At 40.6% G+C, this 18,570-nt stretch overlaps 2 protein-coding genes and 1 non-coding gene across 4 annotated transcripts in view; 1 reads left to right on the forward strand and 2 right to left on the reverse strand.

Annotated features, from left to right (window-relative positions):
• Nucleotides 1-18,570, forward strand: part of MESP1 (mesoderm posterior bHLH transcription factor 1) — an 80,661-nt gene that overhangs the window by 52,484 nt on the left and 9,607 nt on the right. The gene's annotated exons all lie outside the window — the stretch shown is intronic.
• WDR93 (WD repeat domain 93) overlaps nucleotides 1-18,570 on the reverse strand; it is a 47,707-nt gene that overhangs the window by 10,148 nt on the left and 18,989 nt on the right. The window contains exons 5-9 of the mRNA XM_032175649.2: nucleotides 16,899-16,977; nucleotides 13,036-13,151; nucleotides 11,165-11,203; nucleotides 5,996-6,080; nucleotides 789-960 (exon numbers count right to left, since the gene is read on the reverse strand). Of these exons, the coding sequence (XP_032031540.1) occupies nucleotides 789-960; nucleotides 5,996-6,080; nucleotides 11,165-11,203; nucleotides 13,036-13,151; nucleotides 16,899-16,977 (491 nt within the window). The remainder of the gene's footprint in view (nucleotides 1-788; nucleotides 961-5,995; nucleotides 6,081-11,164; nucleotides 11,204-13,035; nucleotides 13,152-16,898; nucleotides 16,978-18,570) is intronic.
• On the reverse strand, nucleotides 13,807-13,913 carry LOC116482863 (U6 spliceosomal RNA). Its single transcript, XR_004252111.1, has one exon. It is a non-coding gene; the product is annotated as a U6 spliceosomal RNA (small nuclear RNA).

Raw genomic sequence — 18,570 nt, forward strand, 5'->3', positions numbered from 1 at the left:
CTTCTGTGTTTATTATTATTATTTATTATTATTATTATTTGAGACGGAGTCTATCTCTGTCCAGGCTGGAGTGCAGTGGCGTGATCTCAGCTCACTGAAGCCTCCATCGCCAGGGTTCCAGTGATTCTCCTGCCTCAGCCTCTGAGTAGCTGGAGTTACAGGTGCCCGCCACCATGCCCTGCTAATTGTTGTATTTTTAGTAGAGACGGTTTCACCATGTTGACCAGGCTGGTCTCAAACTCCTGGCCTCAGGTAATCCACCTGCCTCAGACTCCCAAAGTGTTGGGATTACAGGCCTGAGCCACCGTGCCCGGCCTCTGTGCTTTTAGATAACTAGAAAAAAAAACTTTTAAAGAAACAAATTTTAAAAAGAGATGTCATATATAAAACTGAAATAAATTATATTTCTCATTTCCATAGATATCTATTTCTTCTTTTAACTCCACATTATCAGCCTTTGTTCTAATTATATAGTAATAATCTCCACACAACATTTCAAAATATCTGCTGATGTTCTCTCAAAATTCTCCCAAACTGGAAAGAGCTTATTTATTTTAGAGATAAGGTCTCGACATGTGGCCCAGGCTGGTCTCAGATTTGGGGGCTCAAATGCTCCTCCTGCTTCGGCCTCCCAAAGTGTTGGGATTACAGGTGTGAGCCACTGTCCCGGCCCCAGAAAGAGCTTTTAGATCTCAGATTAATTCAGGTCCCTGGGTTGATTCATGTAGGTGCCAAGACAGCAGAAGCCTGGGGAGGCTCCCTGGCTTTCCTGGGATTAGGGGGCTCACCTGAGTGGCTCCTCCCCCCACTCCCCATCTAGATACTTCTTGTAGGAAGCATTGAAGATCTCAGCTTGCTGTTCCCACTGACTGTCCTTGATGAAATGATTCTGCCCGGAGCCCAGTCCGTAGCAGTCCTTGATCTTTGCAAAGACTTCCAGGGGGCTTTTGAATGTGGTGCCTAGGTTGAAAATTAAAATTACAGAATTAGTTAAGCCATCTGACTTCCCCTTTCCTGACTTTCCTCTACTTCCTCCACACTTCCCAGTTTCCTGCAGAATCCCTCAGCCTCAGAAATGGATTCTTGCTCTGCAAATTGGTCTGTATTCAGTCTTCTCCCGGCCTCTGCTGTATCCCACCAGCTCACAGAGCCCAGGCAGAGAGCAGCTGCTGTCCTCCTTCTTCTATATCTTCATCCCAACATCATTCTCTCTGCGTTTGGATTACAGAATATTTGCAAAGGCCGGGGTGTGGGGGAAATGTTCACAATGCCACTAGAGACTTTAGATCACTGTCCCTGTCTCCCCAGCTGAGGAAGGCCCCAAATCTGCCAGTTACCATCACTTTTCAGCCACTGCTGAACACTCACATAATCAGGCAGTCTCAGTCTCTTCTTATGCCAACATTTACCCAATTATCTTCCTTTAAAAAAATCTTTCTATGTCAGTCACTTTTCTTACTACTTCTCTTCCCAATAACCTTTCATTTCCTTCTTTTTCATCTGTTCCTAAATCCACAGCAAAACTGGATGACTTGTTTTCTGGATTTGCACCCTGAGTTTCGGAATTCTGTTCACTTTGGAAGGTGCCTGGGTCCCTCAAGTTGCCCAGGAGATTCCACAGTGCCCTTGACTGCTTCCTCAGAGACAATTGCATAATTTTCTAGAGGGAGACACCTGTTTTATAAATACATAGTATCATATGATACACTAGTTCTCAAAGGATGACGCCAGATCAGCAGTGACAGAGTCACCTGGGAACTTGTTAAAAATACAGATTCTCAGGGTCCACCCCAGACCTACTGGAATAGAAGAAACTGTCGTGGGGCCCAGCAATCTGGATTTTTTTTTGAGATGGGGTTGTGCTATATTGCCCAGGCTAGGCTTGAACTCCTTTGTTCAAGCAATCCTTCCATCTCAGCTTCTTGAGTAGCTGGCACTATAGGCAAACAATCTGGGTTTTAATGAGTTCTCCAAATGAGTCTGATGCAGCTAAAGTTTGAGAATTGCTATTATACATTATTCCCCTTGTATTTTCACTTACTAAAATATTTTGGAGATTGTTTCATATTAGTACTATAGATCCTCTTCATTGTTGCTTATCTTTAATTATTAAACCTTTTTCTTATTGTGAAGTGTAACATACATTCTGAAAAGAGCATAAAACATATACCTTAATATACCTTAATGAGTTATTATAAAGCAAACCTCTGGTATCATCTACTCAGGTCAAGAAATAGAACATAGGCTGGGCGCAGTGGCTCATGCCTGTAATCCCAGCACTTTGGAAGGCCGAGGCAGGAGGATCGCTTGAGCCCCAGAGTTTGAGACCAGCCGGGCAACATGGCAAAATCCCATCTCTACAAAAAATACAAAAATTAGCCAGGCCTGATGGCATGTTCCTGTAGTCCCAGCTACTTGGGAGGCTGAGGTGGGAGGATTGCTTGGGAAGCAGAGGTCACAGTGAGTCGAGATTGTGCCACTGCACTCCAGCCTGGGTGACAGAGGGAGACCCTGTCTCAAAAAAAAAAAAAAAAAAAAAAAAAAAAAAAAAAAAAGAAATAGAACATTGCCATCTCACTAGAAGCTTCCCAGGGGCCCCTTTCTAATCACAATTCTCTGGGAAGAGTGGCAACCACTCTCCTGACTTTTATAGTAGCCACTTCATTGCATTTACTTATGCTTTTATCACCTAAACATGCATCCTCAACACCATAGTTTCATTTTGCCTGATTCTAAACTGTACATAAGGGGAACCATGCAGTGTTAACTCTATGGCTGCCCTCTTTTGCTCAATATTGTTCATGAGATTTATCCATTTTGCTGTGTGTAGCTGCAGTTTGTTCATTTTTCATTGCTGTATAGTATTCCATTGAATAAATATAGTACAATTTATCTGTTCTACTATTGATGAACATTTAGTTGCTTTGTGTTTGGGGCTATTAAAAATCATGTCACTATTACCATTCATGCACATGTTTCCTGGAACACACTTGCTTGCAAATCTATGGGTACATTCCTAGAAGCAGAGTGACTAACTCAAAATGGCTTGCTTAGGAGTTTCTTAGTTTTAGCACTGAAAAATCTCACATCCCAGGAAACTCCTCAGTCAGGCAAACTGGTATGGTTGGTCACTCTATCACCTAGCAGTGTAAATACTGTGTCATAGGATACAAATTATTGTCAGCTTTACTAGATAATACCAAACACATTTTCCAAAGTAGTTGTACCAGTTTTCATTGCTAAATGCAATGTATGGGAGTACTGATTGTTCCACATCTTCACCATCACTTGGTGTAGTCAGTCTTTTTAATTTTACCCATCCTAGTGAATGTGTTATGCTACTTCACTGTGATTTTAATTTGCACTTCCCTGCAGACTAATGATGGTGAGCACCTTTTCATGTTTATTGGTCATTTAAATAATCTTTTTTTGGTGAATAGCCTGTGCAATACTCTTGCCTGTTTTGTACTGGATTATCTCTCTTTTTCTTAAGAATCTGTAGTAATTCTTCATATATTCTGGACATGAACCATTAGTGGGTTTTATGTGTTTTGCAAATAACTTCTACCTCTATGTGGCCTGATCTTTCATCCTCTTAATGATGTCTTTGAATGATCTGAAATTCCTAATTTTAATGTAGTCAAATTTATTCAATTTTTAAAAATTGTAAGTACTTTTTGTGTCTTATTTGAAAAGTCTTTCCCTACCCAGAGGTGATAAAGTTATTGTTTATATTATTTTCTTTTTCTTTTTTTTGAGACAGGATCTCGCTCGCTGTGTCGCCCAGGCAGGAGTGCAATGGTGCGATTTCAGCTCACTGCAACCTCTGCCTCCCAGGTTCAAGCAATTCTCCCGCTTTAACCTCCCAAGTAGCTGGGACTACAGGCACACACCACCATGCCTAGCTAATTTTTGTATTTTCTGTGTGGAGATGGGGTTTCTCCATGTTGCCCAGGATGGTCTCGAACTCCTGAGCTCACAAGCAATCTGCCTGCCTCGGCCTCCCAAAGTGCTGGGACTACTACAGGTGCACGCCATCACGCCCAGCTATTTCTTTCTTTTTTTTTTTTTTTGGTATTTTTAGTACAGACGGGGTTTCGCCATGTTGGCCAGGCTGGTCTTGAACTCCTAGCTTCAAGTGATCCACTTGCCTCGACCTCCCAAAGTGCTGGGATTACAGACATAAGCCACTGCACCGGGCCTAAAGAGTATATTTATTTTCTAAACGCTTTACTGTTTTGCCTTTCATATATTTACTTCTACAGTTCATCTGGAATTTAGTTTTGTGTATGGCATGAGGCAGGGGTTAAGTTTTATTTTTGTCTCCACATAAACAACCACCACCACTTATTGAAATGACCACCCTTTCTTCAGTGCTCCACAGTGCTGCCTCTATAATGCATCAAGTGTCCATTTATGCCTGAGTCTATTTTGGTCTCTATATCCTGTTTCATTCACCTATTTTTCCTCTATTTTTCTATCTGCTATTTCTATCTATCTATATTTCTATATTTCATCTATATTTCTATTATTCACTTATCTATTTTTTATCTTAATAACTGCAGCTTTATAATAAATACTGATAGAGCAAGTCTGACCACCACATTCTTTTACAAGAGAAAATTTTCTATTCTTTGCCTTTGGCATCTCCCTTTTCGGGGGGTTGTTCTTGATTTTGAGCCAGGGTCTTGTTCTGTCACCAGGCTGGAGTGTAGTGGTGTGATCATAGCTCACTACAGCCTCAACCTCTTAGGCTCAAGTGATCCTCCTCCTTTGGCCTCTCAAAGTGCTAGGGTTACAGGCCTAAGCCATCACACTTGGCCTCTCTTTTGTTTTTTTAATGGTTGCAAAGTACTTTTTGTATGAGTGTACCAGATTTTATTTATTTATTTATTTATTTATTTATTTATTTATTTATTTACTTATTTATGACGGGGTTTCGCTCCCGTCTCCCAGACTGGAGTGCAATGGCACAATCTCAGCTCACCGCAACCTCTGCTTCCTGGGCTCAGGCGATTCTCCTGCCTTAGCCTCCCAAGTAGTTGGGACTACAGGTGCATGCCACTCTGCCTGACTAATTTTTGTATTTTTTGTGGAGGCGGAGTTTTGCCATGTTCCCCAAGCTGGTCTTGAACTCCTGAGCTCAAGCAATCCGCCCACCTTGGCTTCCCAAAGTGCTAGGATTATAGGCATGAGCCACCGCGCACGGCCCAGGTTTTATTTAACCAATTATTCACCTCTGTACATAATGCTACAGTGAACATTTTTCTGTTTTTTTTTTTTAATTGTAACTACTAGTCCACCGGGGTGAACATTCTTACAGATATGTCTTTGTGATCATGTGTGAATGCTGAGAGGATATCCTCTGTATTTGCTGCCTACAATAGCTAGCCTCTCTGCTCCTCTTGACCAAGTCCCTTTCTTTGAAACTGTGCCCAAATGTCCCTTACTCCCTAGCAAGTCAGTCACTTCTTACTCTGAGTTTTCACGGCCCTTGATGGTCCCCATTGCTGTACTTATCACATCCTACTATGGTGGTTTCTTGTCATTCTCCCTTAGTAGACTATCAACTTCTAGAGTGCAGGAGAGGAGAGGTGTTTTACTCATCTTTGTGCTTGGTGCATTATGGGCATTCAGCAAATAATAATGAATAAATTACCACAAGAATGTAGGAAAGAATGTATTACAACTAGCAGTCAAATGAAGTAGCACAGAAATGTAGGAATAAATGAACTCAACCTGGCAATTCAGAAAAGATATCTTTCTCTCCTGACCTTCCAATTCTGTTAGTTAGCTGTATGTAATACAAATGCATTACTTACATTTTTTGTTTTAATGTCTCAGAGCTTATGAGTTTTAAAAAAATTTCCTCTTCATGACTATGTTCGTAATTTTGATATTGTTGCTAATAAGTTGAAAAGATAAGACATGTGGGGAAAGGAGGAAAGAACAGATAAATCAATGGCAAAAGGAGAGAGATGTGAATCACACTTACCTGTAACAGGCTTAGGTGGTTTGATCTTCATTATGTAAACTGGAAGACTCAATTTAATGTCTCCTTTAAAACAAACATTTGCATCCTAAAATAAGGAAAAGGCATAGTTAATAAGCCAAGAGAAGAGAGGAAATAGAATAATTAAAAATACTAATTTTAAAAGAAGGTGGAAAAGAAGGGGAAAAAGAAGAAAAAGAGAGGACAAATAGAAAGTAAATAGCAATATTGTAAAAGTAAATAGCAAGACTGTAGATTTAAACCCAAACATACAAATAATCACATTAAATGTATATGGTCTAAATAACCCCAATGAAAAGGCAGAGATTGTCAGACTCTATAAAAAGACTAGACCCTTACTGGGCATGGTGACACACACTTGTAGTCCCAGCTACTCTGGAGGCTGAAGTGGGAAGAACGCTTGAGGCTAGGAGTTTGGGGTGGTAATGTGCTATGATTGTGCCTGTGAATAGCCACTGCATTCCAGCCTGGGCAACATAGTGAGAGTCCATCTTTGAAACCATTTTTTTAGAAAGGGCAAGACCAAACTATATGAGGTCAAAAAGAAACTTTGTGTGTGTGTGTGTGTGTGTGTGTGTGTGACAGGATCTTGCTCTGTCACCCAGGCTGGAGTGTAGTGGAACAATCACAGCTCACTGCAGGATCGACCTCCTGAGCTTAAGCAATCCTCCCACCTCAGCCTTCTGAATAGCTGGGATCACAGGTGTGCACTACCACACCCGGCTAATTTAGTTTTGCAGAGACAAGGTCTCGCCATGCTGCTCAGGATGATCTTGAACTCCTGGGCTCATGTGATCCTCCTGCTTCTGCCTCCCAAAGTAATGGGATTACAGGTATTTGCCACCACACGTGGCCAAGAAACTCATTTTATGAAACACTATCTGAAACCATAGGGAAAAAGAAGAAACTTGTTATATTAAATATAATGACACAAACATGTTAAGAATAAAAGTATAGAAAAAGATATATCTTGCTAAAATGAATCAAAAGAAAGCTCGGGTGGCCATATTAGTATTTGACATAGAAGAATTCTGAACAAAGAATATTATCAGGAATCAAAGGGTCAGTGAATAATGACAAAACAATCAATTCATCCGAAGACAAAACATTCCAAATTGTTAAGCATCTAATTACAAAGCTTCAAAATACACGAAGCAAAAAGTCGTAAGAGTGAAAGAAGAAAAAGATAAATCTACAATCTTAGAGATTCCTTTTTCAATAAGTACAGAATAAGTAAATGGAAAATCAGTAAGAATATAGTAAGGATATAAAAGGAAAAACAGGAAGGAGATAGAAGACTTGAATAGCTTGACCAATAACAGCTTTATTGGTCTTGAAACATCCTTTTCAAGTGCATATAAACACTTACCAATATAATCCACATTGTGGAAATGAAACAAATCTAAATAAACTTAAAATGATTCAAATATATAAAGTATGTTTTCTGATCGCAATGGATTTTCTGATCACAACGGATTTTATGAGAAGCCCATAAAAAAGCCACCTGTAACATTTCCAATATTTGGACACTAAATAACATACTTCTAAAAATCTACTAGTCGGCTGGGTGCAGTGGCTCATGCCATAATCCCAGCACTTTGGGAGGTCAAGGCGGGCAGATCATGAGGTCAGGAGTTCAAGACCAGCCTGACCAATATGGTGAAACCCCATCTCTACTAAAAATACAAAAATTAGCTGGGCATGGTGACATGCGCCTGTAATCCCAGCTACTTGGGAGGCTGAGGCAGGAGAATCGCTTGAACCCGGGAGGCAGAGGTTGCAGTGAGCCAACATTGCACCACTGCACTCCAGTCTGAGCAACAGAATGAGACTCTGTCTCAAAAATAAAAAAATAAAAACCTACTAGTCAAAGAAGAAATACAAAAGCAAATTATAAAGTACTTTGAAATGAATGAAAATAAAAAATCAAATTTTAAAGTAGTACTTAGATACAAGTGTATAGCATTAAATGCCTATATCAGAAAAGACTATCTCAATGATTTGAGCTTCTACCTTAAGAAACTAGAAGAGGAGCCGGGCGCAGTGCTCAGGGCTATAATCCCAACACTTTGGGAGGCCGAGGCAGGTGGATCACGAGGTCAGGAGTTCAAGACCACCCTGGCCAAGATGGTGAGACCCCCGTCTCTACTAAAAATACAAAAATTAGCCAGGCGTGGTGGCGGGCACCTGTAATCCCAGCTACTCAGGAGGCTGAGGCAGAGAATTGCTTGAACCTGGGAGACGGAGGTTGCAGTGAGCCAAGATCACACCAGTGCACTCCAGCCTGGGTGGCAGAGCGAGATTCCATTTCAAAAAAAAAGAAAAAAAGAAAAAAAAAAAGAAAGAAAGAAATTAGAAGAGGAAACTAAACCCAAAGTGGGCAGAACAAAGGAAATAATAAAAACAAACTGGAAATCAGTGAGACAGAGAACAGAAAAACAATAGGGAGAATTATATGAAACTAAAATCTTGTTCTTTTGAGAAGATGAATAAAATTGACAAACCTTTAGCCAAACTGATTAAGAAAAAAAGAGAGAAGACACAAATTACCAATATCAGGAATGAGAGGGATGACATCACAATAGCTTTTAAAGACAATGAAGGGATAATAATGGAATGTTATGAACCCCTTTAAGCCAATAAATTTAACAACTTAGACAAAATGGACAAATTACTCGAAAGACACAAGGTACAAAAGCTTGCTCAGGAAGAAACAGATAACCTGAATAGTGCTTGATCTATTAAAGCAGTTGAATTTGTAGTTCCACAAAGAAAGCTCCAGGACTAGATGACACATTAGTAAAGTCTACCTAACATTTTAAGAAGAAATAATGCCCAGCCTGGGCAACACATTTTTCTATAAAAAATTTTAAAAATTAGACAAGCATAGCAGCACACAACTGTAGTCTTAGCTATTTGGGAAGCTGAGGTAGGAGGATTGCTTGAGCCCAGGAGGTTGAGGCCGCAGTGAGCCATGATCATGCCATTGCATTCCAGCCTGAGTGACAGAGTGAGCCCGTTTCAAAATGAAAAAAGAAAAAGAAAAAAATGTGCAAACACATTGATGAGTAAAAAAATGCAAGTTTATAAGAAAATATATACAGTATGATGCGACTTATGTAGAAAAAAATTCCATAAAACAAAACTATATTTTTCAAAATAAATGTGATGTAAATACACACTAAAGATCTAGAAAATACACATCAACTGGGGCCGGGCGCGGTGGCTCATTCCTGTAATCCCAGCACTTTGGGAGGTCGAAGCGGGTGGATCACCTGAGGTCAGGGGTTCGAGACTAGCCTGGCCAACATAGTGAAACCCTGTCTCTACTGAAAATACAAAAAAAAAAAAAAAAAACATATCAAGCTAATAATGGTGATTACCTCTGGAGAGGGCTGTTTATCTGAATTCCTTGACTTTTCCAAGAGTGATATATTCATATATTATTTGTATAATGTGAAATATAATATAACTATTTTTATTTTTATTATTTTTTGTGAGACAGGATCTTGCTCTGTCGCCCAGGCTAGAGTGCAGTGGTACAATCTCGACTCACTGCAGCCTCCACTCCAGGGCTCAAGCCATGCACCCACTTCAGTCTTTTGAGTAGCTGGGACCACAGCCACGTGCCACCACACCTGGCTAATTTTTTTTTTTTTAAGACAGCTGTCTCCCAGGCTGGAGTGCAGTGGTGTGATCTTGGCTCACTGCAACCTCCGCCTCCCGGGTTCAAGCGATTCTCCTGCCTCAGCCTCCTGAGTAGCTGAGACTACAGGCACACGCCACCACATCCGGCTAATTTTTGTATTTTTAGTAGAGATGGGGTTTCACCATGTTGGTCAGGCTGGTCTCGAACTCCTGACCTCGTGATCCGCCTGCCTCGGCCTCCCAAAGTGTTGGGATTACAGGCATGAGCCACCGCACCTGGCCATTTTTTGTATTTTTTGTAGAGGCAAGGTTTTGCCGTGTTGCCCAAGCTGCTGTCAAATTCCTGAGCTCAAGAGATCCTCCTGCCTTAGGCTCTGAAAGTGTTGGGATTACAGACATGAGCCACCCCGCCTGGCCTAATATAACTTTGAAAAGGAAAAAAGAAAGGGCTCTAGCGAGAGACTTCCATCTCAGAAGTTCACCACTACTCTACTGACACGCCCGAGTCCTCCAAGAGCCATGCCTTCTGAAGACATGGTGTGTTCTTGGTCTCAGGAAGAGCCAGGAAGCTCCAGCGAACCTGCTCTGTTCTCTAAGGTATTCCAAAACAAACACAAAACCCCCAAGTCACTCGGCTTGGTGAATTGGGCTGTTACTTTGGTAGAGGCAAATCCAGGATTCATGGGACCCTCTTTTAAGAAAAAGAAGACAGAACTATGAACACAAAATGCCCATAGCCACTGTAATTCCATCTAATATGGAGGCAATTGTGACGGAGGAAAGCTAGAGTGAAGAGGTAGTGGAATTAAGTGATTATGGTTAAAATATGTTACCTTTGCTAATTTTACAAAAATATATAACCATATGAACACATTGCTAGGGCCCCTTCCAGGGGCCCAAGTGAGGGGCCCTGAAATTTAAGCTCTCTTAACTTCAAGTAAACCCACGTCTGGTCAAATGACTTGGGTCAACTATTCTCAGGGATGGGAGGCCATCTTCAATGGATATGAGGCACAAGATTAAGTCACTGAGAATTGAAAATAGTGCCCAGGTGGAACATTTTATTAGCATATTTGACATTTAAGGTAAATTTCAAGTAAAAATCAAAATCTTGGGCCCAGTGAGTTGACTCACGCCTATAATCCCAGCACTTTGGGAGGCCAAGGCAGGCAGATCACTTGAGGTCGGGAGTTCAAGACCAGCCTGACCAACAGGGAGAAACCCTGTCTCTACTAAAAATACAAAATTAGCCAGGCGTGGTGGTGCATGCCTGTAATCCTAGTTACTCAGGAGGCTGAGGCAGGAGAATCGCTTGAACCTGGGGGCAGAGGTTGCGATGAGCCAAGATAGCTCCATTGCATGGGCAACAAGAGCAACAAGAATGAAACTCCGTCTCAAAAAAAAAAAAAAAAAGAAAAGAAAAGAAAAATAATTAATAATTTAAAAAAAATCTCTAAAATGCAAACTTAAGTCTCTCTGGAGATTTTCTTTAAAGTTTCTTACCATTTCTAAAGGATCTGCAGAAATGGGACCAAGGGTGTTCTGAGGAGAAAAATGAGAAATTAATTCACAATAGGTTTGATGTATGTTTAGCACCCCCTTTAATCTTCTGGCATGCTCTCTCTTCCCCTCAATTACTCTTGTGAGTGAATTCATGCAATAGATATGGAGGGCCAGTATTTGTGTGGGCCTCTGGCCTGCTGAACTTCAACACACGATCCCTATTTTCCAGGATCTTAAAAGGTAGGTGGGGAAACAGGAAATAGTTAATAACAAGAGGAAATCTGAATGAATAGAGTTGAGGAGATCAGTCAGAACACCATTACAAGAATCTAAATTGAGGCAAATATTCTGATTGGCAAAACATATTGGTGATGTTGAGAATTACATTTAAGTAACTCTAAATATAATTCATAGTAAAAGAACTACCACTGTAACTGGCATTCATTGGCTGCTTCTCAGTGTATGAAAAAGAAGTGAATTATGGTGAGAAACCACCCCATTCAAGGTGCTTTTCTTATTTGGGTAACAAATTAGTCCAAACAAAAATATATCTTTTGAGTACCAAGTATGATACTATGGAATTTGTTGATAAAAAGCAGAAGGTATGGTCTTAACAATCTAGAAATTTATTATCCATTGAAGACAAGAGGATTTTCATGTATAACAGGATAACTACAAACCTAGGCAGTATGTGAGAAGCGTTAAAAAATAGGTACAAATAATAACATTCTGTAATAGCTTAGAAGAGGAATATCTCTGGGCTAGTAACTTTCCCAGGGACACAGGACTACACACCATTATGAAGATATTCACTGGGCATAAAGGCATGTATTCAAAGCCACTTGAGCTCAGCAGTGAATGTAACTCTCAAACTTGGTCTCCTATATTAATAATTTCACTAATTTATTTAGCACCCAATACAATGTATTTTAAAGGGATGCTCAGTTAATATTAATATATTAACATTGGTGGTTTAAAAGTAAAAATAATAAGCATACACTGTATAAATAAGCAAATTAAGTCTTAATATTTACTGAGCAACTATATCTTAAAAACACAGCATAGGCCAGGTGCGGTGGCTCACGCCTGTAATCCCAGCACTTTGGGAGGCCGAGGCGGGTGGATCATGAGGTCAGGAGATCGAGACCATCCTGGCTAACACAGTGAAACCCCATCTCTACTAAAAATACAAAAAAATTAGACGGGCCTGGCAGCGTGCACCTGTAGTCCCAGCTACTCAGGAGGCTGAGGCAAGAGAATTGCTTGAACCTGGGAGGCGGAGGTTGCAGTGAGCAGAGATCGCACCACTGCATTCCAGCCTAGGCAACAGAGCGAGACTCAAAAAACAAAAACAAAAACAAAAAACAGCACAAGGCCCAGTCATCATATATAAATACACTGAAATGGTAGAGTTTCTACTTTCTAAGGATAATAGAAAATATATATATATTTCTATATATTGAGAACAACCTCTTTATACATAGTCTGGAAAATTTAATGGAATTTGAGGCATGAAAAGATTATTTCAGCCAGCAGGGAAAAAAAGGTTACCAGTGAAGCAGGAGTCAGGACAAAAGATCCTCCTTCCAGGACAAAGGCCCTCCTTCCAGAGAAATGCCTGGGAGTGGTCTCAGTGGAGAGGCAACTCCCAGACTAGAGAGATACTGTGATTCCCACTACTGAAGACACCTCTACTTTTTAATATCTTATTTTAACCAAAGGAAATTGACTTGGGAGATAGGGGCCAATATTCCTATTGTCCTCTCTTATAGCCCAGAGGCCTCATTCACCCTAAGTTTCCAAGGACTTGGGCTAGATGTGGGTCAGGGGTAGGGAGAAACATGTCAGCTGAAAGCAGAGATATTTCCTACCAGTTGCGGCTGTCTGACTTTTTTCTTCGGATTTGAATTGAGTTGGGGGTTCTCTACTTTCTTGAGCCAAGTCTCCTTGGGCAATTTATACACATCCAGCCAAATATCTCCGGCTCCTGCATTGGGAAACCAGAGAACCATTGAGCAACTGTAAGACAGCCACAAGTTTCCTCTGAGAAATGGCCTGTCTTCTTCTCAGAACTGCTGGCAAACAGACCAGCCACCTCCATAGCAGGCAACTTTGACACATTGAAGGAGAAGTAGTTCTGCAATGGTTATTGCAAGTCCTCATGCCCCACATAACTTTCCCATGGAGAGTTATCCCCTCAACCCACCACCACCTATCTAAGGGAAACAGGGGCTTCTCACACTAACAGCACTCATGCAACAGCTTTTTAACCAAATTGTTCTGCCCAGCCCCCAAGTTTTCTGTGTTGCAAATGGTAAATTCCACTGACATTAAAAAAAAAATATGGGGCCGGGCGTGGTGGCTTACGCCTGTAATCTCAGCACTTTGTGGGGCTGAGGTGAGTGGAACACCTGCAGTCAGGAGTTCTCAGCCTGGCCAACATGGTGAAACCCCATTTCTACTAAAAATACAAAAATTAGCCAGGCGTGGTGATGTGTGCACCTGTAATCCCACCTACTCAGGAGGCTGAGGTGGGAGAATCACTTGAACCCAGTGGGTGGAGGTTGCAGTGAGCCGAGATCAGGCCATTGCACTCCAGCCTGGGCAACAGAGCGAAACTCCATCTCAAATAAATAAATAAATAAATAAATAAATGCTTCATGAATTTGTGTGTCATCCTTGCCGAGGGGCCATGCTAATCGTCTCTGTATCGCTCCAGTTTTAGTATATGTGCTGCTGAAGTGATCACATCCACTGACATTTTGCCTTCAGTTTTACCTGTCTGGGGAGGAAGGCAGCAAATACAGAATCAGCAACTGAGAGGAGTGTGTCTGAGGAAGGGTTAGAATTGGGAAAGATGTACCTAAAGAATTCTTCTGACCAATATTTGAGGACATAACAACCCATGGGTTGGCTGTGGGACTTTATCTTGTCAAAGAAACATGCTCAGCTTCTATATACCAAGTACATGTTAACCTGGGAAAGGTTATTCTCCCATGGTATGGGATCCTGGCTAAATTTTTTCTTAAAAAGTAATCTTCTGGTCACCTTAAGTTCAGACTTCTGGCCTCTAGGACTCTGAGGGAATAAATACCTATTGTCTTAAGCTGCCCAGTTTGTGGTACTTTGTTATGACAGCCTCAGGAAACCAATGCAGATGGTGCAAAAGTTTCCTTGAATAAGGCAAAACTTCCCAAAAGACTGTGCTAACTGCCTCCATTCTCTTTCTTCTTGTTCTTTCCTCAGCCGATTCCCAACACACCTCCATTTTCACTCTCAAAACACTGACATGGTTCTTGTTAAGGTTTTTTGTGACTTCCACCCTGCCGGACTTGTGGCCACTTGCTCCACCCCAGCAGCATGTGATACAGTTGGCCTCTGACTGACTGTTGTCTTGAGGCATCTGTCACACACACCTACCTTGTTTTCCCACTGCCTCATGGGAAGCTTCTCAGAACATTTGCTGGCCTGTCATTCTCTTCTGTCTAAGGCCTGAATGCTGGAAGGCCTCACAGATATTCCCTTGGTTTTCTCCTCTTCTCCATCTATTTTCTTTCTCTAGATGGTCTTGTCCAGGACCAGGGCTTTAAATACCATTTCTATTGAAATACTGAGGAATTTTCAGCATGTCCTGTTTTTTCTCATGTCGCTACCAAATTCCAAATTATAAACCAATCTCCATTCAGATGCCTAACAGTTCATGGCTAATAGTTGATTTACACTGGCTTACTTAATGCTCAAATACACACACACAAATGCATATACATGCATTCACATCTATCATAGGTTGATATCACATGTATCAACCTGTGTGTGAGCTGTATCATATATATGTTCATATCTAAAGTGTATTTGTTTTGTTTTCATGTTTTGGGCTTCATTAAAGTTGTATCATCGTGGATGTCCTTTTCTAAGACGCTGTAATGTGTTTGCTGTATTATATGAGAATATTCATTTCTACCATAGAAAATAAATAAATTCACCTTATAAGACATTAGTCAAATATCCAAAAAAAAAAAAAAGTTTCCTTGAATATACAAAGCATTATACAATGCATATCCTTGGCCAGGCGTGGTGGCTCATGCCTGTAATCCTAGCACTTTCGGAGGCCGAGGCGGGCGGATCACCTGAGGTCAGGAGTTCGAGACCAGCCTGGCCAACATGGTGAAACCTCGTCTTTACTAAAAATATAAAAATTAGCCGGGCATGCTGGCAGGCACCTGTAATCCCAGCTATTTGGCAGGCTGAGGCGGGAGAATCACTTGAACCTGGGAAGCAGAGATTACAGTGAGCCGAGATCATGCCACCGCACTCTAGCCTGGGTGACAGAGCAAGACTCCTTCCCAAAAAATAATAATAATAAATAAAATGCATATCTTCCTCAAATACCTGACATTGGAGGGGGCTTGGACAACAGTATAAAATAGAGGCCAATATACCGTATATCTAAATACTTAAAGATTAAAAATCAAGGCAACAAGCATTTGAATAAAATATCTTCTATTATCCCAGTGATAACTGCAGGAGGCAAGATCCAATGATGAGTGCTGAGATTGGTGGGTAAAACATTAAAGAGAAACAGCACATCAGCATCATCTCAAAGTATCTCCCTCAAGGTGTTTATTAATTACTGTGGTGGTTTTAACACATGTCCAAAAATTCTTTGATTCTCTTACCTCCAGGAGTTGATACTTTTTTTTTTTTTTTTAAGATGGAGTTTCGTTCTTTGTTGCCCAGGCTGGAGTGCAATGACACGATCTCGGCTCACTGCAACCTCCGCCTCCCAGGTTCAAGCGATTCTCCTGTCTCAGCCTCCCCAGTAGGTGGGATTACAGGTGCCCACCACCACGTCTGGCTAATTGTTGTATTTTTAGTAGAGATGGGTTTCACCATGTTGGCCAGGCTGGTCTTGAACTCCTAACCTCAGGTGATCTGCCTGCCTTGGCCTCCCAAAGTGCTGGGATTACAGGCGTGAGCCACTGCGCCCGGCCAGGAGGTGGTACTTCTATCATTTTCCCTTGAGTGTGGTCTAGATGTAGTGACTTGCTCCTTACAGAGGATGGGAAGAGGAAAACAGTAGCTCTACAGTGGAGAAAGCTGGCGGACACCACTTGAAGTGATCAAGGTTAATATTAGCAGTAGTGAGTCATGCTGCTATCATGTATCGCTTGATATGATGCAATGAGAAAAGCTTGTCAACTCTGTTGTATCTTCCCCCAAATCCTTAACCCCAGTTGAATCATGAGAAAAATATTAGACAAACTGAAATTGAGGGACATTCTACAAAATACCTGATTGGTACTCTTTAAAAATGTTAAGGCCTTAAAAAATGAGGAAAGGCCAAGAAACCATCCCAGATAGGAGGAGACTAAGGAGACACAATGACTAAATATAATATGGTATCCCAGACTGAACTTTGGAGGAAAAAAAAAAAAAAAAAGATTACTGGAAAAACTAGTGAAATCTAAAAAAAAAAAAAAATCTGTAGTTAAGAGTTAGTTAATAGTACCGTACCGATGTCATTTGCTTAGTTTTGATAAACGTGGTGTGGCCATGTTGAACATTAATATTAGGGAAGCTAGGTGAAGGGCATAAGGGAACTCTGTAATTTCTTTGCAACTCTTTAAAATTGAAAATAATTTCTAAATAAAAGGTTTGGAGGGACAAAAGCGATCATTTGGAAGATTGGAAGAGACTGAAAATTTGAACCTTAACAGTCTTTGGTTAATCTTGCCTTGTAGGAGGAAGGCTGCAAAGTCCCCTCCTTGAGAGATCTCCATCTTTATACAGGTAGTTTGCTTGCTGGTATCATCCTGAAAACAAAAGAGATGTTGATAAAGTAGGCATAGCCTGCTGACAGAGAATGTATTTTAGGACCTTCTGTGGTTTGCACCCAGGAATAGAAATCCTTTTAAAGCTTGGGACATGAAAAGATGCTTCAAACTGCTTCATACTTCTCATTTTTGTACAGGAATTGGACAAGATAGTGTGTAAAGAGGTAGAACTAGCTTTTCTATGTAAGGTTTTTGAACTTATTTCCTGGTTTCTTAAATACTCCTGGTGATGTCTGGCATACTATTGGATCTCCTGGTCAGGTGTGCAAACCCTAAAGCCTATGCTGGCATCCAATTATTCAACTAAATTGAAATAAATTCTACATGACACTGAAAACTCTGGTAGTTGCTGGACAAAAGGCTCTATCTAGACTATGGTAGAGACTGAATGTAACCCTAGTATGAAACCTGCTCAAATTGTGGATAAGGTCAGAAAGGCTCAATGTGAATGGTTATGCTATCTTTTTTTTTTTTTTTTGAGACTCGCTAATTTTTAAAAATTTTAGGAGAGATGGAGTCTCACTTTGTTGCCCAGGCTGGTCTTGAACTCCTGGCTTGCAAGTGATCTTCCCAAGTTGGCCTCTCAAAGTTCTGGGATTATAGGGGCATGAGCCACCATGCCCAGCCTAATGTATCTCCTAAGTCTCTTAATTTATATTAGCTCCCTCATTTGTTTTTCTGTTTGCCATTTATTTGCTGAAGAAACCGTGTCATTTGTCCTATGGAATTTTTCACATTGTGAACTGGACTGATTGCATCTCCATGGTTCCTGTATTTCCTGTAAACTGATAATCAGATCTACAGCTTTGATTAGGTTTAGGTTCAATGTTTTGGCAAGAACCCTCCACAGGTGCACAGTGTCCTTCCTACTGCATCATATCAGGAGGCCCATAATAGCTGGTTGTCTCTCTTTCAGTAATGTTAAGGTTGACAATTGAGAACAGTTATCATCCTGACTCCTTTATTACAAACTTCCCCATCAGCCATTGGTGGTTATTGCCTAGACCATTCTTTGCAGTAGGCAACAAGAGTAGGATACCTGAGTTCTATCCTTCCTTCTGCATTTGTTAGAATTCTTCTATAAGGAAGATCTTTCCATCATCAACTATTTGGCTGCCTTGAAATTTGGTTGCCCATATGAAAAAGTCAGGATAAAAGCTTGATTCTTTCCCCTATCAGTTTTCAGAATACTGAGTTTGTGCCCTCACAACTTCCAAAGGTGACAATAAAGTATTTAAGATATATTATTATGAATTAATGGATTTTAAACATTTTTGTGTTTTAATCCACCAACAGTACCTTTTTTGTAACGTTGCTGATAATTTGAATATCATAGTTATGCTGGTCTCATAAAATGAGTTGCAGGATATTCCCAGTATTTTTTTTTCTTAGGAGAGTTTATTTAAAGATAAAATTTATATATAGGTAAAGGCACAGGTATTAGATGCATAACTTGATGAGTTTTGACAAACTTATACATCCATGTAACTAACACCCAAAGGTATAGGACGTTACCATTATCCTAGAAAGTTACCTTATGCCTGTTTGAGCCAATTACACTTCCATATACAA

This window comes from Hylobates moloch, unplaced genomic scaffold (assembly GCF_009828535.3).
Source record: "Hylobates moloch isolate HMO894 unplaced genomic scaffold, HMol_V3 SCAFFOLD_14, whole genome shotgun sequence".
Lineage (NCBI taxonomy): Eukaryota > Metazoa > Chordata > Mammalia > Primates > Hylobatidae > Hylobates > Hylobates moloch.